Genomic DNA, 23,433 nt, shown 5'->3' on the forward strand with positions numbered 1-23,433 from the left:
AGAAGTCTATGCTTCATGTGTTAAAGCTGCATTCTCTCTCCTGACCACCAGGGGGCGACTCCTCTGGTTGTATAGAAGTCTATGCTTCATGTGTTAAAGCTGCATTCTCTCTCATGACCACCAGGGGGCGACTCCTCTGGTTGTATAGAAGTCTATGCTTCATGTGTTAAAGCTGCATTCTCTCTCCTGACCACCAGAGGGCGACTCCTCTGGTTGTATAGAAGTCTATGCTTCATGTGTTAAAGCTGCATTCTCTCTCCTGACCACCAGGGGGCAACTCCTCTGGTTGTATAGAAGTCTATGCTTCATGTGTTAAAGCTGCATTCTCTCTCATGACCACCAGGGGGCGACTCCTCTGGTTGTATAGAAGTCTATGCTTCATGTGTTAAAGCTGCATTCTCTCTCCTGACCACCAGGGGGCGACTCCTCTGGTTGTATAGAAGTCTATGCTTCATGTGTTAAAGCTGCATTCTCTCTCCTGACCACCAGGGGGCGACTCCTCTGGTTGTATAGAAGTCTATGCTTCATGTGTTAAAGCTGCATTCTCTCTCCTGACCACCAGGGGGCGACTCCTCTGGTTGTATAGAAGTCTATATAAGTGACTCTACTTCTCTCTTGATGTATTCCCTCAGTAAACATTGTAAACATGAGTTTATGTCTCAATCTCTAGTTTCTAGTCTTCTTCTATACAGCATGATGTTCATTTAGTACATTATGGTCTGTTAGAGTCAAACAGACCATAATGAGGGGACGCTTTAGGGGCGGGGCTACAAGGTGATTGACAGACCGTTACTACAGTGTTGTTTTAGTGTGTTTTCACTAGATAGAATTTTTAATTTGGTCACCGACAAATGTAATTTTCGGAGTTCAGTTGTACTTCGCGCTCTCATGTCACAAAAAAACAAGATGTCGACGACCAATCTGTCAAACTCAAGGCTACATAAAGCTATTTCACAAACCAACTACTACTACATGAACTTCTTATATACAATTTCTGCTGATATGTGTCAATGTCACATACTACTCATTATATGTACATGTGTATACTACTCATTATATGTACATGTGTATACTACTCATTATATGTACGATATGTATACTACTCATTATATGTACATGTGTATACTACTCATTATATGTACATGTGTACACTACTGATTAAATGTACGATATGTATACTACTCATTATATGTACATGTGTATACTACTCATTATATGTACATGTGTACACTACTGATTAAATGTACGATATGTATACTACTCATTATATGTACATGTGTATACTACTCATTATATGTACATGTGTATACTACTCATTATATGTACGATATGTATACTACTCATTCTATGTACTCATTATATGTACGATATGTATACTACTCATATGAATGTTTCTGTCATATTCATGTAATGAGCTGTAACTCTGTTGATCATTCTAGTCACATGACATCTGTTGCTTCTGTCCATCCTGGTCACATGACATCTGTTGCTTCTGTCCATCCTGGTCACATGACATTTGTTGCTTCTGTCCATCCTGGTCACATGACATCTGTTGCTTCTGTCCATCCTGATAGAGGATCCTGTTGCTCTATGAAGCTTCTTGCTGTTTCCCTGTTAAAGGTTTTCTATCTTTATTTGGGGAGTTGATCCTGGTGTGAGGTCCTGGGACGCGACGTCATGACAGACTGTACCGCTCTGAGAGGAGTTTGTGATTTTGGGCTAAACTAAACCCCCTGAACCGAAGGTCAGTCCCTCAGTGGTCGAATCCGGCGTGGAGGGTCTGTGGTCCGGTTTCCTGTACAGATGAATACATTAGTCACATTGAGATAATATGAGACCAACACAAAAGGAACAATGACACAGATGTTCTTTCCCTCGCTTCACCATTGTGCCTTAATGTTTTTGTGTTTGAACTATAAGATCATTTCAACGCTTATTTTATTGCTTGTAACTCAACTTTGAGTAAAGGACAACTAACATATTCCTTCAGCGGCCATATCAGTGTGTTTGTACCATTGTTGCATGGTACTTCTATCCCACAGTACCGACCTGCAGGAAGGGCAGCTATAATACTGTTACCTACATGATGCATGTTAGTTGCTGCTGGAGCATTTTCACACAGTGGCTATAACGTAACAAATTACACAAATATCTTCCTTTAATTTCCCATGAATTGTAATATTTGTGATGCTACTTGTCATTTTCCACATGAAGCAACTGCACCTATACACTATTTAAAAACACTAAAGTGGTTGATGTCAGCAACAATGACACAACTTCTACTTTGTCATCTGACTGAACTAAACAGAAAGAAAAGACTGAAATGAAACTTCTCTTTGACACGACTCAGTCAGAAGGCTGACTATGTTGGTGGAAATGAAAAGTCTCCTTGTGAGCGATGAACGGTACTTCAAGCATGTTGGTCTTTGAACAAAGTATTACAGGATAAGATATAGAAAGATGATAGGCGCTAACATGTGATCACACACCTGTGTGAGCAGAGCAGGTGGTGGGGGCGTGGCTCAGTGCTGGCCATCAACACAACCACTAAGTCATAGCTGTTGTTCTTCACAAATACACTACACGTACTGATGATCACCTTGTTTTCTGGTCGCACAGCTCCCGTCTTCATCTGCTCTTCAGCTTCCGCCATGGCGGCTGGATAAGGAGAGCTCTTGTCCAATCAGATTCCCCCTCTGCTTCTCTACGGTAGCGTAGCAGGTTGAACTCCATGGGACGGCCCGCGAGCCTTCTGGACATGTGACTTGTCACAGGGCCATGTGACCAACAACAAGCGCTGCGATTGGTCATTGTGTCAACAGGAAGCGAGGTTGCAGCAGAGCTGCTGGGTTCTTACTGCCAGCAGCAGCAAGAGGACATGTGCAGTCTTTAGTAGTGATGGAGGTGAAGCTTCCTGAAGCTTTGAGGCTTTGATGCTTTGCATCCAGTCGGCTCGCTCATGGGCCGAAGCTTCACGAGGCTTCATTTGCTCGACACCATGTGTGAAGCTTTGAATTTAATGAATGAACGAATGATGTTTGAGATGCCAATACATCAATTATTAACTTATTAATATTTTATCTGTCTATGATATAATGTCCGGGTCAAATGGGTAACTAGCGACTAATTGAGCAGAGGTTTGTGATGCGGCTGACTCAGTGGTTAGACACCCGTCTCAGTGAGAAGGTCGGTGGTTTGAGCCCCGGATCCACAAGTCCTTGAGGAAGAGACGAAACCAGAGTTACGGTGTATAGATTACATCTGAGTCGCTGCAGCTAAATGTAATGTTACTCTTTAACGTTTTATTCATGTTTCATAAAAATAGAACGTTCCCACAGTGCTGGGCTGTTTGAGACCAGTTCAGCTGCGTTATAAAACACCTTTCACAGCAGATGAAGCTGCTTCCAGAGAGAAAGGAGGGACATCGCTGCCTCTTATGTTTTTAATCCCAGGGCAAACCAACGAACTGGTTTCTGAATCGGTCACGTGGTGCGGCCGGCTCGCGAGCGTTGGAACGTCACCACATCCGTCACGGATTGTCATGTTTTCTGATTGTTTTGTCATGTTTTCTTATAACTCTCAGCTTTTATATTCAGTACTTGAACAGCTCTCGAGGAATCAGTGTTCTGATGTTGGTTTCTGGGGCTTTTATTGTGAAGGGGAAAACGGAAGGAGAGGAAATGATCTTGTGAAGTGTGGAACGAGAAGAAAAGTGGTTTCTGTCTTGTGCAAACTTGTGCCTTTTGTTGTTTTATTAACAGAGTGAAGTAAAGACAAGATGAACCTGGGCTGCATAACTACATGTCTGCTCTTGTTCATGTGCTGGAGGTTGAAATGCACGGCCGCTGCCACATGAATACAAAGGTCGATGTGTAACAGTAGCAGAGGTCATGTTTAAGTAACACTCTCGTCTCTCCGGCCCTCTCTGGTGTGGACATCATCACTCATGTGTCGCCTGTGTGAGGGAACAATGGAGGCGTAAAGACACATCTCACATCTCTCAGAGTGCACAGGTTTCATCTTCCCTCGACAACCTGCAAACTTCCTTTCTGACCGTTTCAATGTTTAAAAACATTGTTTGCTCTTTCTGGTGAAAGAACAAGCCACCTGTGACGGAGGTTTTTTCATTTGCATCATGGACATTACGGGTGAGAGGTGTGAGAATATAAACTGTTGTCACTGAGGCCAGCAGCGCTGCAGGCTGTTGGGGTTTCTCACCCACTTCCACCCCCCTACACCACCCGGTCCTCATGGACTGACCGTCAGATCGCTGGTTCAGCGGTGGATCACGTCGCCTTTTGAAAATCAAAATGTATTGAAATCAACATTCATTGCCAGTGAAATCTTGATCAGGTCAAAAAGGCGATGAGACAACCCAAGAAGCTGAGGGAGGGTCTGGTTCGGGTGATCTCAGCCACAGCTGTCCCTCTCTTCAAGCAAGTCCTGAAAGGCCACGAGACTGCGGAGAAGCTGCTCCGTTCAGGGTTCATGGAAACAGGACACAGTATCGGCCTCCTTGAGAGTTGGGCCTTTAACAAAATTCCATGTCTGTTGACCAAACATGTCCCCTGAACCCCCTCTGCCAGCCCGGCTGCTCTCCAGCATCCCCCTGCAGAAGAGCTCTCTTCACAACACACCGCTGGTGGTCCAGGCCTCTGAGCCTCCCGAGCAGCGCTGTGATGAAACCCCAAATAAACACAGCATCTGAGACGAGGGGTGTATCTAGGACAGAGGGTTGTCCTGTCTGTGGGGAACAAAAACAGACTCTTCTGTGCCGTGCAGCTGCAGGGGCGACCGCAGCATCACACGGCCTCCAGCTGTGCAGAGCAGAAGGCAAAACACTGGACTCTGATCCGGTTCCTGTCGCACCGACCAGGACCTGCAGAGCCGTCTGTTGGAAGTGCCCTATTTATGAGCAAACGAGAGCCAGTTATGTGTACACATTGGCTACCCCCCGTGTCCTGGATTCCTCTGGAGCTTTAGTTGTGTGCAGCCTAAGAGATTAACGCTATACGATGTGACAACAAGTTGCAATCAAGTGGGGGAAGTATGTCGGGACAAGAAACGGGGTCAGCAACGGATGTGGCAGAGAAACCAAGAGAGCTGTTCTGATGCAATCTTCACATCAAAAATATATGAACCCCCTTGAGTGCTGCCAGGATTAGTCGTGTTTATACTGTTGTCCCAGATCTGCCATCCAGTAAACACACTTGCTAATATACCTGCCGATGTCATGTGACACAACTGGTGTCATGTGACACAACTAACCCTAACCCTCCTCCAATAACTCTATAACTCCTTCTGTCCCGTCATACTTATTAAAAGTCTTTGTCACACAATGTACACAGATGGTGGTTCTGGGTTAGTGTTGCGATAAGTTAAGGGCTAGGACAGGTTAAGGGTTAGGATAGGTTAAGAGTAAGGATAGGTTAAGGGTTAGGATAAGTTAATGGTTAGGATGGGTTAAGGGTTAGGGCAGGTTAAGGGTAAGGATAGGTTAAGGGTTAGGATAAGTTAATGGTTAGGACAGGTTAAGGGTTAGGATAGGTTAAGGGTTAGGATAAGTTAATGGTTAGGATGGGTTAAGGGTTTGGATAAGTAAAGGGTTAGGATAAGTGAACGATTAAGATAGGATAAAGGTTAGGATAGGTTAAGGGTTAGGATAGGTTAGGGGTTAGAATAAATGAAGGGTTAGGATAAGTTAAAGGTTAGGATATCTTAAGGGTTAGGATAAGTTAAGGGATATGATAGGTTAACGGTTAGGATAGATTAAGGGTTAAGGTAGGTTAAGGGTTAGGATAGGTTAAGGGTTAGAATAAGTGAATGGTTAGGATATGTTAAGGGTTAGGATAAGTTAAGGGATAGGACAGGTTAAGCGTTAGGATAGGTTAAGGGTTAGGATAGGTTAAAGGTTAGAATAGGTTAAGGGTTAGGATAGGTTAAGGGTTAGGGCTCCTTTGGTAATGCCATGTTGTTGGGACCCGAGCACCCTGTGTGCCCCCGTGTGCCCCCGTGTGCCCTCTGTTTGCCCTCTGTGTGCCCCCGTGTGCCCTCTGTGTGCCCCCGTGTGACCCTGTGTGCCCTCTGTTTGCCCTCTGTGTGCCCCCGTGTGCCCCCGTGTGCCCTCTGTGTGACCCCGTGTGACCCCGTGTGCCCCCGTGTGCAGGGTTAAGTGCCTTGCTCAAGGACACAACGACAGGGACCAGCGGAGCCGGGGCTTAAACCACCGATCTCTTTGCAACACGGGCACGCTAACCACTGAGCCACAGAGACTTACTTCTGCACGGAGAGTCTGTCAAGAGAGATTATTGAAACGCAGACTAATTGAATTCTTCAGAGTTGGCAGCGGGCAAACGCTGTGAAGAATAACCGTTGATGTAGAAACTCTTGGGAAACTATTTTTCGGGTCAGACCTGCAAACCGTCTGCGGTGACGAGCTCGGCTTCAACCGGATCACTGTGTTGCAGTCAGAGCAGACGAGGGCGGTTTACTGGTTAATCTGTACAATCAAACATTCACCTGGTTATCTTCCTCATCCCGCCCCCTCAGCTGGACTGGCAGCGCTCACAATGCGGGTCACTTCCTCTCTGGAACGCGTCCACAGACCAGTTCATGCTGACGGATCCATTACCTGTCGACACTCTGTCATCGTGTTGCTCCTCTGAGACATTGTGTTGCTCCTCTGTGTCATTGTGTTGCTCCTCTGAGACATTGTGTTGCTCCTCTGTGTCATTGTGTTGCTCCTCTGAGACATTGTGTTGCTTCTCTGAGACATTGTGTTGCTCCACCTGAACATTGTTTTGCGCCTCCTGAACATTGTGTTGCGCCTCCTGAACATTGTTTTGCTCCACCTGAACATTGTGTTGCTCCACCTGAACATTGTTTGGCGCCTCCTGAACATTGTTTTGCTCCACCTGAACATTGTTTTGCGCCTCCTGAACATTGTGTTGCGCCTCCTGAACATTGTGTTGCTCCACCTGAACATTGTGTTGCTCCACCTGAACATTGTTTTGCTCCACCTGAACATTGTTTTGCGCCTCCTGAACATTGTTTTGCGCCTCCTGAACATTGTGTTGCACTTCATTCACTCCAAGAAGGTTTTTTTCTTCTTTTTTTTTTTTTTACAGCCCTCTGAAGTCAGAGGCTGATGGGAGGATAAGATAATAACACAAACAGAAGAATGGTCCCTATTGGAGGACCCTCCCCTCTTCTCCTCCTCCCCCCTCCCCTTCCTCCTCCCCCTCCTTCTCCTTCCCCTTAGGAGTGCTTATTAAGCCGACACACACCGCCTCCGACACACACCGCAATGTCCACTCGTAGTTATTGTTTCACGACTTGTTGTTGCTGTGGACTTTGAAGGTCCCCCCCAGCAGACACGCTCCAGGACGCAGACGATGGGGAAAGAAGCGAGACCCAACTGGGACAACCCGGTCCAGTTCCTTCTGGCCTGCGTGTCGTACGCGGTCGGCCTGGGGAACGTGTGGCGCTTCCCGTACCTGTGCCAGATGCACGGTGGAGGTGAGTCCCGGTTCCCTCACGGAGAACAGAGAGCTGTCTCTGCAGACGGCCTTTGCTTTCATGTCTCATGTGATGCTGACGTTTAAAACACAGGGTATAAATGCCTCCACATTTTGGGAATAAAAATAAATACTTGTTTAGTTATTTCTGGCACAGGAACATGTCGTTGACTCTTCGGTCTCACAGAGTCCTGCAGGTGCTTCTGTCCGGAGGAATGAAGCACAGCTGCAGCTCTTCATTAGGAGCGTTCTTATCTACAGACTTTACACTCTGCTGGAGAGACACACAGCTCGCTGCCCACCTAGTGGGTTCCTCTGTGAGGACGGTGGGCTCTGTTCTGTGTCGCGGTGCCGTAGTTACTGGACCAAAAAGGAAAAGAAATGTCCATCAAATTCTTCTTTCAAAAGCGGATGTTCTATTAAAAGAAAGAGTCTGTTGTCTCAATAACTATGACAACAATACAATAACTTAACACAATTTGATATGAACGTGATGTATTTACATCCACTCAAGCGATAAAAGTTTGGACATTCCTTTGTTTCATCACTATGTGGTTCAAATCACTCTGTGTTGCATGTTTGATGGTTTTTACCCGTCAGCAGTGAGTGCTCTGCTCCGTAAGAACAATGAGCTAAGAGGATGACTCATGTCACGCTCCACCTGCAGCACAGGTAGGGAACCAAGCCTCTATAAGAGACGGAGGAGCAGCTCCCGTCATGGCCTCCTGTGCAGCGGTGAGGATGAAACGGTAGCATTAGGTAAGAATAAACCGGGTCGTTGCCGGACAGTCTTATCACACAGGCCGTAAAGTGTCCAGAGAGGAGATATAATGCGTCATAAGGGAAGATTATTATGTCTTTACTGGGTCTGAGTCAAGGATCACTAAACAATCTCCTGTAATGACCGTCCTCTGAGCAGGAAACCAGCGAGGCTGCTCTCAAGGTCCCTTCCTTATTCCCTGGAGGCTCTGATGGTGCTAAGCCGTGTTCAGATTCATGGGAGACAAACTAATGATCATCTTAAAATGTTGAGTCTTTTTAAATGTGACTAACAATAACAGACATGATGTCTGTCGTGCTGTCAGCTTTGACTTCCAGCTTCGGACTCTAGAGTGCAAATGAACCTGAACCGGAGGCTGTGGGGAAACGTTCAAAATCATAGTTGGGTATACGTCCCAACTTCCCTAGTTCCTTATTTCCCTACTTCCAATGTTCCCTACTTATCTAGTTCCCTACTTCCCTACATCCCTAGTTCCAATGTTCCCTACTTCCTTGGTTCCATACTTCTCTACTTCCTTAGTTCCCTAGTTCCCTACTTCTCTACTTCCCTACTTCCCTAGTTCCAATGTTCCCTACTTCCCTAGTTCCTATGTCTCTACTTCCCTGCTTCTCTACTTCCCTGCTTCTCTACTTCCTTAGTCCCCTACTTCTCTACTTCCTTTGTCCCCTACTTCTGTACTTTCTTAGTCCCCTACTTCTCTACTTCCTTAGTCCCCTACTTCTGTACTTCCTTAGTCCCCTACTTCTCTACTTCCTTAGTCCCCTACTTCTCTACTTCCCTAGTTCCCGACTTCTCTACTTCCCTAGTTCCCTACTTATCTAGTTCCCTCGTTCCCTACTTATCTAGTTCCCTGCTTCTCTACTTCTCTAGTTCCCGACTTCTCTACTTCCCTAGTTCCCGACTTCTCTACTTCCCTAGTTCCCTACTTATCTAGTTCCCTAGTTCCCTACTTATCTAGTTCCCTGCTTCTCTACTTCTCTAGTTCCCGACTTCTCTACTTCCCTAGTTCCCTACTTCTCTACTTCCCTAGTTCCCTACTTATCTAGTTCCCTGCTTCTCTACTTCTCTAGTTCCCTACTTCTCTACTTCCTTAGTTCCCTACTTCTCTACTTCCCTAGTTCCCTGCTTCTCTACTTCCTTAGTTCCCTGCTTCTATACTTCTCTAGTTCCCGACTTCTCTACTTCCCTAGTTCCCTGCTTCTCTACTTCCTTAGTTCCCTGCTTCTCTACTTCTCTAGTTCCCGACTTCTCTACTTCCCTAGTTCCCTACTTCTCTACTTCCCTAGTTCCCTACTTATCTAGTTCCCTGCTTCTCTACTTCTCTAGTTCCCTACTTCTCTACTTCCTTAGTTCCCTACTTCTCTACTTCCCTAGTTCCCTGCTTCTCTACTTCCTTAGTTCCCTGCTTCTATACTTCTCTAGTTCCCTACTTCTCTACTTCCTTAGTTCCCTACTTCTCTACTTCCTTAGTTCCCTACTTCTCTACTTCCGTAGTTCCCTACTTCTCTACTTCCTTAGTTCCCTACTTCTCTACTTCCTTAGTTCCCTACTTCTCTACTTTCTTAGTTCCCTACTTCTCTACTTCCTTAGTTCCCTACTTCTCTACTTCCTTAGTTCCCTACTTCTCTACTTCTCTAGTTCCCTACTTCTCTACTTCCTTAGTTCCCTACTTCTCTACTTCCTTAGTTCCCTACTTCTCTACTTCCGTAGTTCCCTACTTCTCTACTTCCTTAGTTCCCTACTTCTCTACTTCCTTAGTTCCCTACTTCTCTACTTTCTTAGTTCCCTACTTCTCTACTTCCTTAGTTCCCTACTTCTCTACTTCCTTAGTTCCCTACTTCTCTACTTCCTTAGTTCCCTACTTCTCTACTTCCTTAGTTCCCTACTTCTCTACTTCTCTAGTTCCCTACTCCTCTACTTCTCTAGTTCCCTACTTCCCTACTTCTCTCAAACTACAGGCAGGAAGTGCATCAAGCAGGAATTGGAGGACTTGGAGTTGATAACTGGGGCATTGTATGATTTCCATTTTTGATTCAGTGATTACCAAATTAAGTAGTTATTTTTAGAAAACGTATTGTTTTATATATAAATATTAGTTGTAGGCACGTTAATGCGTTATAAATGCGTGAATGCAGAAATCCATTAAAGCCACAATGATGTCATGCGCTTTTAGCAGTGGGAGGGGCTTAACACTGCTGCACACAGCTGCTACACTTTAAAATGGACATTTCTATTCTAAATCTCTACCACATGTCTAGCTGATAAAAGCAAAGCTATTTGTAACCACTGCAAACTGTAATGACTTCATCACAGAGTACTGCGAGGTGAAGTACATTCAAGTCGTTTTGCTGTGGTCACAACAAACGCGGCACGACCAGATTAAATGCAAAGTCAATACATAGACGTCATAATGTGATAATAACGTTTCTTTCTCCATTCAAAATTGACCGTAAAGACCGTAGCTTTGGCCATTAAACAGCAACAGACTGAACATGGACCAAAGAAGGAGTGGTTCATGTGAATATAATATATATATATATATATATATATATATATATATATATATATATATATATATATATATATATATAATGATTGTCATTGCTATGGTAGCCTTTGAGACAGTATACAACCTGAATAGTCAGATGCTTCAAGCTCCAGTCATGACACGAGCTAAAAACAAAAGAAGTACCAAACTGCAGGATGTCTCGGTGTACAACACAACCTCAGCGTCACCACTCACCTCACCCTAAATGGGTTTGCTTGGTGCCGGGACATGGATCACCAAACAGACCAGCTGACTTCCCTCCTCATGCTCGGATGCCTCTGCCAACCAGTCAACTTGCAGTTTTCATGTTTTGTGAGGTCCCTGTGACCTTTGACCACCAACTTTTAATCAGTTTATACTTGAGCGTGGGTGGACATTTGTGTTTATTGAAGTATAAAAACATCTGCACAAGATGTTCCTGAGATATCACCAGAATAGTGCGGGCGTAAGGTCATGTGTTGGTTGACCTCCAAAAAACTAATTTGGTGGGTGCGGATAACCTGAAAAACATTTTGCCTCCTGCCAACATCTGTCGCTCCCTCACGGCTTCAAATGGACTTCTACAGATTAGATGTTTCATCCGTTTCAGTTTGATCATTGCTTTGTTTTCATTATGCTCGTGTTATCTTTCCGTACGTTTCTGTGAATCCGTGAAGGCCTCGACTAGCAGCAGTCCTGATGTTTGACTTTCACTGCTGTGACTTACTTCTCTACTGTGCTTCCTCCTTCAGGGGGGTTCTTGATTCCATATTTGATCATGCTGGTTCTGGAGGGTATCCCCTTGTTTTACTTGGAGCTTGCCATCGGTCAGAAGATGAGCCTGGGCAGCATCGGGGCCTGGACCGCCATCAGCCCTTATTTGGGAGGAATAGGTAAGCGCTGACTCCTCTGATGCTCTCCCAAAGGTGTCTTCCCTTTTTCTCCTTTCAAAGGCTTTTTGGAGGGAGTTGTTCCTGATGTGATGTCAAAGGTCAAAGGACGTTGTATGTGTACAGACAATACAAAATTAAATGAAGCTGAGCTGAGCTGTGCATCTATGCAAGGTTCGGGACAACATCTCTGCAGTGATGAGGGGGCGTTGTCGCCTCTCTGGTGGCAGATAAGAGAACTGCATGCTGGATTGGTATTGGTGGGAAGACAACCCCCTTTTGGAGTCTACAATATCTGATATAATGCTACACAACATTTGAAGCAATACTTTTTCCTCACTATCGGCAGATAGCACAGTCCTGCTCTCACTCACTTGTTTCTAGGACATGGAACCGGTTGACTGATGGATGAACTGGAAGACTTGATAGGTGGTTGTAGAATAAATACAATGTAAAGATAAAAAGTTGTCCTTTGTAATGATTTTTCTTTTTTTTCTGTCATTTGTTTTGTTTCAGGCCTTGCTAGTGTTGTGACGTCCCTGTATCTGTGTCTCTATTACAACATAATCAATGCGTGGAGTTTCTGGTACCTCTTTCATTCATTTCAAGTGAGCTGCTAATTAACAAAATACTGTAATTTGTATCATTAGTCGATACTAGACACACATACTGTGTGTATTTAAACTGTCCGATATGGCTTGGACAGGAAGCCAACCCTCCTTCACTGTCCTGTGTTCACCCCGTCTCAGCCTGTCCTGCCCTGGGCGGAGTGCCCCCTCAATGCCAACCGGACAGGGCCGGTGGAGGAGTGTGAAAAGGCAACAGCCACGCAGTACTTCTTCTACAGGGAAACACTGAACATCTCTTCTTCTATTGAGGAGAATGGAGGCGTTCATACGGGCCAGGCCCTGTGCCTTCTGCTGGCCTGGGGGATTACCTACCTGTTCATTGTCCGAGGAGTAAAGTCAACAGGAAAGGTACGAGACGGCGCTGAGAGGTATTCCTCAATGTACGTGGTTTGGATCCAGCCAGCCACCTGGATCACACAATAACTTTAACAGCTCTTACAGGACTAAAAAGAGAGGGACGTAAAGGACCAGGAGACCAAAACCAGCCAACTGAAAATAGTGTAGAAAGCAAGTGTTTAAAAGTGAGAAGGTGAAGCTGAAGCTGAACAACAAGGCAACCCTTTTCCCACGTTTGAACTCTCACCCTGACTTTTCCGTTTGCATCCATCTGTAGGTGGTGTACTTCACAGCCCTCTTTCCATACGTGGTCCTCTTCATCTATCTGATCCGGGGCTTCACTCTGCATGGGGCCTTCAACGGCGTCGCATACATGTTCACACCGAAGGTAAGGTTATGTTGGAAATTGTGTAATAGGCCCACCGACGTTTCTGCAGAGCGATGTCATCTAACAAACTGCTGGAAAACATGTGTTTCAATAGTAAATATGTATTCCGTATGTATTGTCATACCAAGGACTAGGACAATACTCAATACTTGATTTCCAAGACAATGTTTTTTAATATATGAAGGGCCAGTAAATATCATTTCAAAATGTGGCCAATCGAACGTTCAATCTCAAAACGACAGAAAATACAGAAGGGCGTTCCACAAACCCACACAGCTCAAGCACGTTCTCATATTGTTATGTATCCTTAACGCCTCTGCAAAAGAGCTGAACTATTCAATATGAATTCTTAAAAATGTTGAGAGCAAGATGTGCACTGATGTGAGCTCTGAACGTTGCACCAGAGCTCTTATGTGCATGTGTGTCTGCTGCAGTTGGACCAGCTCGCCAACCCGACGACATGGATAAATGCAGCCACTCAGATCTTTTTCTCTCTGGGTTTGGGCTTCGGGACGCTCATAGCGTTCGCCAGCTACAACCACTACAACAACAACTTTGAGCGCCAGGCCATCGTTGTTTCAGTCATCAACTGTGGAACCTCCATCTTTGCCAGCATTGTCACCTTTTCCATCTACGGGTTCAAGGCCACCGTCAACTACGAGAACTGCTTGGAGAGGTGTGTGTGTGTGTGTGTGTGCGTGTGTGTGTGTGTGCGCGCAGGGACAGTTGTGTTGTCCCTCACAGGTGTTTAAGCTGCATGGTTTATTTTGAGAGGTGGTTCTGTGAAGCGGGTGGCTTTAGATACGAGACTGACGGATGAGAGGTCTGTTCTAATGCGCTGCAGCTGATTGGAGAGAAAGTTGTGGAGCGAGCTGCAGGCTTCAAGAACTTCCAGTGTTCTGGATTCTTGAAGAGTGGAAAGTTTGATTCTGGGTGTTTTATTTTTTGAATAACACGTTGAGACGATTGAGTCCAGGCGTGTAAATCAGACCGCACTGGGCTGATCATCGTGAAGAAATTCTTAAGTTTGATTATGACTGTTCCTCTCAAGAGAAGTTGAGGAGTCACTTTATCCATGTCAGACCCAACCATAGGAGAACACTTCTTACTGTTTGAGGGTACGTTAGTCTGCAGTGGAGTTCCTCCTCAACCAATCTATAGACTTGTATGCATCGTCGAGATCCAGACCGAGCTCTACCAGGTCTCCCTTCACAGCGAGGGACCACTCTGCTGTGGTTCAGGCACTCCAGGGATTCTGCTTTTTTCTGCACTGTTGTGCTGAGGAACTCTGTAAACTCTTGAGTCTCTGTGGGTCAGAGCTGGGTTGTCCTTCAATCAGAGGATCAGAGGTTTTTATCACCTAGTCCAAGTCAATGTGTCCTTGGGCAAGACACTTAACCCCAGATTACTCCTTAGACATGTTTATCAATGTGAATGTTAGTTAGGTGGTACCTTCATGTAGCTCCTCCATCAGTGTGAATGTTAGTCCTGATGGACAGGTGGTACCTTCATGTAGCTTCTCCATCAGTGTGAATGTTAGTCCTGATGGACAGGTGGTACCTTCATGTAGCTCCTCCATCAGTGTGAATGTTAGTCCTGATGGACAGGTGGTACCTTCATGTAGCTCCTCCATCAGTGTGATTGTTAGTCCTGATGGACAGGTGGTACCTTCATGTAGCTCCTCCATCAGTGTGAATGTTAGTCCTGATGGACAGGTGGTACCTTCATGTAGCTTCTCCATCAGTGTGAATGTTAGTCCTGATGGACAGGTGGTACCTTCATGTAGCTCCTCCATCAGTGTGAATGTTAGTCCTGATGGACAGGTGGTACCTTCACGGTGGCCCCAGCCGTCTCTTGCTGGGTCACTCAGGGTATTTGCGAAGGGGTCAATTTCTTCTTTTGAGCATGCAATGCAGCTGCTATGTGTCTGTCCTATTAGCCGTTTTATGAACCCAAACAGGTTAGCTATAAAGGCCACTTCCTGACTCCCCTCTCCTTTATCTCCTCCCCCACTCTGCTTCTTTCTTTCTTGCCATAATAAGTCTTTCCTCTTTGGATGTTACCTCGAACTATCTTGTGAGGGCGCTTGGAGGTTGTGGGAACTGTTGACTCTTGACTCCGGTGCTGGATCCTCCTGCGTCTCACCGTGCGATGCGTTGTTCTCTCTGACTCCCAGCATTTCATTCTGGCCTGATGGAATTCATGACAGCATGTGTCTTTGCAGACATTGTAGCCTCAGGATGTATTTGTATACATCCTGAGGTTTCATTTTTTATGCACATTTTACTTTTGTTTTCAACACAATCGGTAAGTCTTAGGAAATACTATATTATAATTATAATAATAATGTGTGTCTAGTGAGAGGCAGCAAAGTGAGCGTTAGGGCGACCGTTAAGACATTTCTAGCATGTTGTTTACTTCAAAGTGTTCGGTATTAGCAAAGGGCTTATACTTTGCAGGATGCAGGGTGATGCTCAGCAAGTCGTGAAGGCCGCTGCTGGTGCTGGATAGTCAGGGTGATGGTCAGGGTTAAGACCCGTGTTCTTCAAGTAATGGACCTTTTCCCTACCTTCCAGGACACGTCTACTACTGCTGAATACATTTAATCTAGCAGAGGACAGCGTCGCCATGGACAATGTCTTTGAGTGGATCGAGAAGCTGAACACAACATTCCCAGAGCAGTTCGATGAAATCGCCAACAAACTGGAAGTCTGCGACTTGGAGAGCGAACTCAACACCGTATGTTCCCCGTTTTTACAATCATCTTAATATGTATAATTATTGATATATTGAGAATACAATCCATCCACACATATTGTGAGATAAGAAATCATTTTGAAACAAATACACAAGAGTAAATACTGCAGTAGCAACTGTTCACTGAACACAAAGCTCCTGCAAACAAGGAAACGCCAAGCAAAACAGCTTCTTGTGCTCCTCTGCGATTTGCAAATATTTAAATGCTGTCATTCATACATTTAGCGCAAAATTGGTCTCTTTCTATGCAAATGATCCTCGCTGCAAAAACAGTCTAATTCAGAGAGTTGGTGGAAACTGAAGCACATTGATAAAATATCTTACAATTGTCCCTAATATTGCTTGTGGGGGTTTTTTATAATGTCAACTTGCTGATGGCTTTAAAAGTGGTTTGTAAAGTTACGTGTTTGAAAACACCAACAGCACTGATATGAAATGCCAAATAGGGTTTCCCTCCATCACGTTTAAGAAATAGTTTCAAAAAAAGTGTGACGCATTGTAAAGAAGGAATCTACAAGGTGTTTGTGTTGTTGTCTGAATGAGGGCTTCATTTGAAGTCCTGAGAAAGCGAACGTTCACCAGACCAGAGGGGTATGAACCGTGTGGAATGCAGCCATCAGACCTAAAGGGTTTATGAACAGTGTGGAATGCAGCCATCAGACCTAAAGGGTATGAACAGTGTGGAATGCAGCCATCAGACCTAAAGGGTATGAACAGTGTGGAATGCAGCCATCAGACCTAAAGGGTATGAACAGTGTGGAATGCAGCCATCAGACCAGAGTGGTATGAACAGTGTGGAATGCAGCCGTCAGACCTAAAGGGTTTATGAACAGTGTGGAATGCAGCCATCAGACCAGAGGGGTATGAACAGTGTAGAATGCAGCCATCAGACCTAAAGGGTTTATGAACCGTGTGGAATGCAGCCATCAGACCTAAAGGGTTTATGAACAGTGTGGAATGCAGCCATCAGACCTAAAGGGTATGAACAGTGTGGAATGCAGCCATCAGACCTAAAGGGTTTATGAACAGTGTGGAATGCAGCCATCAGACCTAAAGGGTATGAACAGTGTGGAATGCAGCCATCAGACCTAAAGGGTATGAACAGTGTGGAATGCAGCCATCAGACCTAAAGGGTTTATGAACAGTGTGGAATGCAGCCATCAGACCTAAAGGGTATGAACAGTGTGGAATGCAGCCATCAGACCTAAAGGGTTTATGAACAGTGTGGAATGCAGCCATCAGACCTAAAGGGTATGAACAGTGTGGAATGCAGCCATCAGACCTAAAGGGTTTATGAACATAGCACAAGTTGGGCCTCTTCTTCCCGGCAGGCCGTGGAGGGGACCGGTCTGGCCTTCATCGTGTACAGCGAGGCCATTCAGAACATGCCGGTGTCTCAGCTGTGGTCGGTGCTGTACTTCTTCATGCTGCTGCTGCTGGGGATGGGCAGCATGCTGGGCAACATCACCGCCATCACCACCCCGCTGAGGGACTTCAAGGTCTTGTCCCGCTTCAGCGATGAGTTGCTCAACGGTAAGATCCTGTGCTGACTGGCATTGGAGCATTTTAGCGTGTCAACAAGTACTCCCATCATTTACTGGAGTAAAAGTACTAATACTGCAGTGTAGAAATATCGTACTTCAGTAAAACTACATAATGTCATCAAAATAGATTCAAAGCACCAAAAGGGAAAGCATTCATTGGGATGTCTTCTTTCAGAATACTATACACTACTGGATTATAATGATTGATGCATTAATGTGTTCACTTTAATGCAGCTTGTAAAGGAGCAGCTGTTGTGATGCGTGTCGTCTTTCCCCAGAGCAAAACATCCTCTCTTCTGACTCGATCATAGATTGTTTTATCAGACACATCGGATCAATGTCGTGCAGTAGAAGTATGCAAAGTAGCAGAAAACTGATAAATATCTACTTTAGTAACTGCTTTTCATCCACTGGTACATTCACACACCTTCACACCCACACTGCTGTGCAGCGGCTGGTAACACGCGTGTGTTGCAGTGCATTGACTGGTAACACGCGTGTGTCTCAGGGCTGGTGTGTGTCTTCTGCCTGCTGCTCGGTCTGGGCTTCACCACCACGTCAGGAAACTACTGGTTCACCATGTTCAACGACTACGGAGCCAACTTCTCTCTGCTGTTCATCGTGCTGCTGGAGGTGCTGACCGTCAGCTACATCTACGGGCTCAAAAGGTGTGTGTGTGTGTGTCAGTGTGTGTGTGTGTGTGTGTCAGTGTGTGTGTGTGTGTGTGTGTGTGTGTGTGTGTCAGTGTGTGTGTGTGTCAGTGTGTGTGTGTGTGTGTGTGTGTGTGTGTGTGTGTGTCGGCACCAGCATACTATGAAACATAAGAGCCTCCATCTCACCATGTTGAGACGCTTCCAATCGTTGGTTTCAGTCTGAACCGTCTCATTTTAATTCATTTCAGAAAAGCAAGAAAACAAAGAAGTAAACCCAGTTTAGCTTAAACTAGTTTAGTTTAAACTACTTTAAACTAATTAAGTTTAAACTAGTGTAGTTTAAACTAAAAAATAGTTTAAACTAGTTAAGTTTAAAGTAGTCCAGGTTAAACTAGTCTAAAATAGTTTAGACTAGTGTAAACTGGTTTAGCGTAATCCACTGTAAACCAGTATAAACTGGTTAATGTAAACTAGTGTAAACTGGTTTAGTGTAAACCACTGCAAACTGGTTTAGTTTAAACCACTGTAAACCAGTGTAAACTGGTTTAGTGTAAACTAGTGTAAACTGCTTTAGTGTAAACCAGTGTAAACTGGTTTAGTGTAAACTAGTGTAAACTGGTTTAGTGTAAACCACTGTAAACTAGTGTAAACTGGTTTAGTGTAAACCAGTGTAAACTGGTCTAGTGTAAACTGGTTTAGTGTAAACCACTGTAAACCAGTGTAAACTGGTCTAGTGTAAACTAGTGTAAACTGGTTTAGTGTAAACCACTGTAAACCAGTGTAAACTGGTCTAGTGTAAACTAGTGTAAACTGGTTTAGTGTAAACCACTGTAAACTAGTGTAAACTGGTTTAGTGTAAACCAGTGTAAACTGGTCTAGTGTAAACTTGTGTAAACTGGTTTAGTGTAAACCACTGTAAACCAGTGTAAACTGGTCTAGTGTAAACTAGTGTAAACTGGTTTAGTGTGAGTCGGTGGGCTTCGTGGTCCGCTGCAGCTTCTCCTCCAGCTCTCAGGTTCTTCACCAGCAGTCGTTGCATAAACGTCATGTTGCTGTGGTGACGGCATCGGGGAGCTCTCAGGTGCCTTGCTCAAGGACATAATGGCAGGGATCAGCTGAGGTGGGACTTGAACCAGCGGTCCTCCTCGGCCCTCCGTCAGAGTGATGTGTAGATCCATAAAGTCCCTTCAGGCTTCAGCAGATCTGCTCATGAATATGAACCAGAGTCAGAACTCTCAGACTTGTATTTCTTTTTTTTCACATGTTTTTTGTGAAAAAATGATAATTATACCATATTTTGATCATAACTATGAACATCCAGCATGATCCGACCTGCGTTTCCCAACAATGTGTTTGAGTGTTTCAGCTCGGTGGTTCAAGTCTCTTTCATCACCGAGCTGAAACATCACAGAACAACGTCTGGAGGTTATGAACAGAGAAATGAAACGTTAATGTAACGACATCAACTTCCTGTCAAGTTCCTGTAACTACAGAAACTCAACAGGACTTTGACTCTTCAGCTTTCCACTTCTTCTCTTCGTAGGTTTGAGAAAGACATAGAAGACATGCTGGGTCACCGTCCCAACTGGTACTGGAAGATCATGTGGGCGGCAGTCAGTCCCCTCCTCCTCATCACCCTCTTCATCGTCTACATCGTCAACTACATCCGGGGAGGAACGCCCACCTACCAGGCCTGGAGCCGCGAGCTGGTGAGCGTCTGTCCGTCACTTCCTGTTCCCATCTCCACGCTCACGAGCCGGGGTCACGTGACCCCAGATGCTCAGCTCACAAGGTCCTCGAGGACTCTGAGGCCTCCGACATGTCGGACATCTCAATGACGTGAACCTTCAGTGAGCTCGGGTGGAACTAGAGGAAATTTTTCAGAAAGTCAAACGAGATGAGCTGTAAGCTCCACGCCGAGGTCACAATGAAGCGGCGGGAGGGGGGTTCTGATTGGCTATATTTCTTTTTTCTGATTGGCTGATGAGTGAATACGCTGTGTGGGAGGAGGGCGGGTCTTAAGACCGGCATGAGTGACAGTCACGTTCAATGCGTGACACTTGAGAGCCCGATACCTCCGTCTCTCTGCTCCTCCTGAGTTTCTCCCGCGGTAGGGGCTCGATCCCATCTCCTCCTGACGGACTCACGGACTCTGGGGCTCGATCCCATCTCCTCCTGACTGACTCACGGACTCTGGGGCTCGATCCCATCTCCTCCTGACGGACTCACGGACTCTGGGGCTTGAAGTCCTTGAGGGTTCAGTTCAGTTCTGGTCTCATGGAGGCCCTGAGGGCTCTGAGGTGTTGAGCCCTTTATGAACCCTTAAGTCAACAGTAGATGCTGACTTTGCCTAAGGGAATTACCCACAATGCATTGCAATGTGAGGTTGAACACGCAGTTCCCAATGGAATATGACGTAAAAAAAAAAGGTAAACAAAGAGGCATTTATAAAATACCTTTACAATATTATGGAACATAAAAACACATGAACGAGAGGAACGCAAGCAGAACATATACATATATATATACACACATATATATATATGTGTATATATATATATATATATATATATATATATGTATATATATATATATATATATATATATATATATATATATATATATATACACATATATATATATATATATATATACACACATATGTATATATATATGCATATATATATATATATATATATATACATATATATATATGTATATATATACATATATATATATATATATATATATATATATATATATATATACATATATATATATATATACATATATATACATATATAGGTGCGTGGAGGTTTCAGGGTGGAGGTTTCAGGGTGGAGGGTTTAGGGTGGAGGGTGGAGGGCTCATGGTGGAGGGCTCAGGGTGGAGGGTTTAGGGTGGAGGTTTCAGGGTGGAGGGTTTAAGGTGGAGGGTGGAGGTTTCAGGGTGGAGGGTTTAAGGTGGAGGGTGGAGGGTTTAGGGTGGAGGTTTCAGGGTGGAGGGTTTAGGGTGGAGGGTGGAGGGCTCATGGTGGAGGGCTCAGGGTGGAGGGTTTAGGGTGGAGGTTTCAGGGTGGAGGGTTTAAGGTGGAGGGTGGAGGTTTCAGGGTGGAGGGTTTAAGGTGGAGGGTGGAGGTTTCAGGGTGGAGGTTTCAGGGTGGAGGTTTCAGGGTGGAGGTTGGGATTGTGCCTGTGTCTGTTTGGGGTTAACAGGATGTCTGTGCTCCTTAGCGCCATCTATCCTCAGCGGTTTGAAAAGGAACCAACGCGCCTCTGACTTCTAACTGACATGTTGGTTGTGTGAACGTGTGAACGTGTGAACACATGAAAATGTGTCACACGGTGAAAGCGTGAGAGTCGCTCTGCAATGAGAGACTCCAGACCAGCTGCTTCCAGCTGCGTCAGTCATCTGCTTGTAGTCTCAGGCCCAATCCCAACCTCCACCCTAAACCCTCCACCCTAAACCCTCCACCCTAAACCCTAACCCTCCACCCTAAACCCTCCACCCTGAGCCCTCCACCCTAAACCCTCCACCCTAAACCCTAACCCTCCACCCTAAACCCTCCACCCTAAACCCTAAACCCTCCACCCTAAACCCTCCACCCTAAACCCTAACCCTCCACCCTAAACCCTCCACCCTAAACCCTAAACCCTCCACCCTAAACCCTCCACCCTAAACCCTCCACCCTGAGCCCTCAGGGCCTCACTGAGACAACGGACAGAACTGAACCCTCATGGACTTCGAGCCCCCGAGTCTGTGAGTCCGTCAGGAGGAGATGGGATCGAGCCCCCGAGTCTGTGAGTCCGTCAGGAGGAGATGGGATCGAGCCCCCGAGTCTGTGAGTCCGTCAGGAGGAGATGGGATCGAGCCCCAGAGTCTTCCTCATGAGACGAGTCGTGAACTTTAACCCTTTCAGGGAGCTTTCATATCCTGATGTCATGAACAATCTTCCTCAAACTGGAGCAGACTCATGGAGGGAAACCATGAATGAAGGTGCTTAGTGCTTTGAGTCGATGGTACTACACTCACACACACACACACACACACACACACACACACACACACACACACACACACACAAAACCATATACACACAGAGAACCACACACAAGCTTTCCTTACAGGTTTTCTGAGCACTGGCCCGACGAACCAGCGTCTGACATTCTGCAGAGTTCCTGAGCTATAGCTGTGGTTCTTCACTGTGGTTCCTTACTGTGGTTCCTCAGTGTGGTTCCTGTGACTGTGGTTCCTTACTGTGGTTCCTATGACTGTGGTTCCTGTGACTGTGGTTCCTGACTGTGGTTCCTGTGACTGTGGTTCCTGTGACTGTGGTTCTTGACTGTGGTTCCTCACTGTGGTTCCTGTGATTGTGGTTCCTGTGACTGTGGTTCCTATGACTGTGGTTCCTGTGACTGTAGTTCTTGACTGTGGTTCCTGTGATTGTGGTTCCTGTGATTGTGGTTCCTGTGACTGTGGTTCCTCACTGTGGTTCCTGTGATTGTGGTTCCTGTGACTGTGGTTCTTGACTGTGGTTCCTGTGACTGTGGTTCCTGTGACTATGGTTCTTGACTGTGGTTCCTGTGACTGTGGTTCCTGTGATTGTGGTTCCTGTGACTGTAGTTCTTGACTGTGGTTCCTGTGATTGTGGTTCCTGTGACTGTAGTTCTTGATTGTGGTTCCTGTGACTGTGGTTCTTGACTGTGGTTCCTGTGATTGTGGTTCCTGTAACTGTGGTTCCTCACTGTGGTTCCTGTGATTGTGGTTCCTGTGATTGTGGTTCCTGTGACTGTAGTTCTTGACTGTGGTTCCTGTGATTGTGGTTCCTGTGACTGTGGTTCCTCACTGTGGTTCCTGTGATTGTGGTTCCCCACTGTGGTTCCTGTGATTGTGGTTCCTGTGACTGTGGTTCTTGAAGGTGGTTCCTGTGACTGTGGTTCTTGACTGTGGTTCCTGTGACTGTGGTTCTTGACTGTGGTTCCTGTGACTATGGTTCCTGTGACTGTGGTTCTTGACTGTGGTTCCTGTGACTGTGGTTCCTGTGACTGTGGTTCCTGTGACTGTGGTTCTTGACTGTGGTTCCTCACTGTGGTTCCTGTGACTGTGGTTCCTGTGACTGTGGTTCCTCACTGTGGTTCCTGTGATTGTGGTTCCTCACTGTGGTTCCTGTGATTGTGGTTCCTGTGATTGTGGTTCCTTACTGTGGTTCCTGTGATTGTGGTTCCTCACTGTGGTTCCTGTGACTGTGGTTCTTGACTGTGGTTCCTGTGACTGTGGTTCCTGACTGTGGTTCCTCACTGTGGTTCCTGACTGTGGTTCCTGACTGTGGTTCCTCACTGTGGTTCCTGTGACTGTGGTTCCTGACTGTGGTTCCTCACTGTGGTTCCTGTGACTGTGGTTCCTCACTGTGG

At 45.6% G+C, this 23,433-nt stretch overlaps 1 protein-coding gene across 1 annotated transcript in view; it reads left to right on the forward strand.

Moving 5' to 3' along the window:
• Window positions 1–7,306: 7,306 nt before the first annotated feature.
• LOC137781409 (sodium- and chloride-dependent transporter XTRP3-like) overlaps window positions 7,307–23,433 on the forward strand; it is a 17,165-nt gene continuing 1,038 nt past the window's right edge. Inside the window, exons 1-10 of the mRNA XM_068570147.1 lie at window positions 7,307–7,518; window positions 11,578–11,718; window positions 12,232–12,323; window positions 12,465–12,692; window positions 12,958–13,068; window positions 13,503–13,744; window positions 15,645–15,807; window positions 17,157–17,358; window positions 17,878–18,037; window positions 19,566–19,731. Coding sequence (XP_068426248.1) covers window positions 7,395–7,518; window positions 11,578–11,718; window positions 12,232–12,323; window positions 12,465–12,692; window positions 12,958–13,068; window positions 13,503–13,744; window positions 15,645–15,807; window positions 17,157–17,358; window positions 17,878–18,037; window positions 19,566–19,731 — 1,629 coding nt within the window. The 5' untranslated portion in view covers window positions 7,307–7,394. The remainder of the gene's footprint in view (window positions 7,519–11,577; window positions 11,719–12,231; window positions 12,324–12,464; window positions 12,693–12,957; window positions 13,069–13,502; window positions 13,745–15,644; window positions 15,808–17,156; window positions 17,359–17,877; window positions 18,038–19,565; window positions 19,732–23,433) is intronic.

The sequence above is a fragment of the Clinocottus analis genome, unplaced genomic scaffold (assembly GCF_023055335.1).
Source record: "Clinocottus analis isolate CAN_PGR_092001 unplaced genomic scaffold, fCliAna1.0.p SCAF_9, whole genome shotgun sequence".
Classification (NCBI taxonomy): Eukaryota; Metazoa; Chordata; class Actinopteri; order Perciformes; family Cottidae; genus Clinocottus; species Clinocottus analis.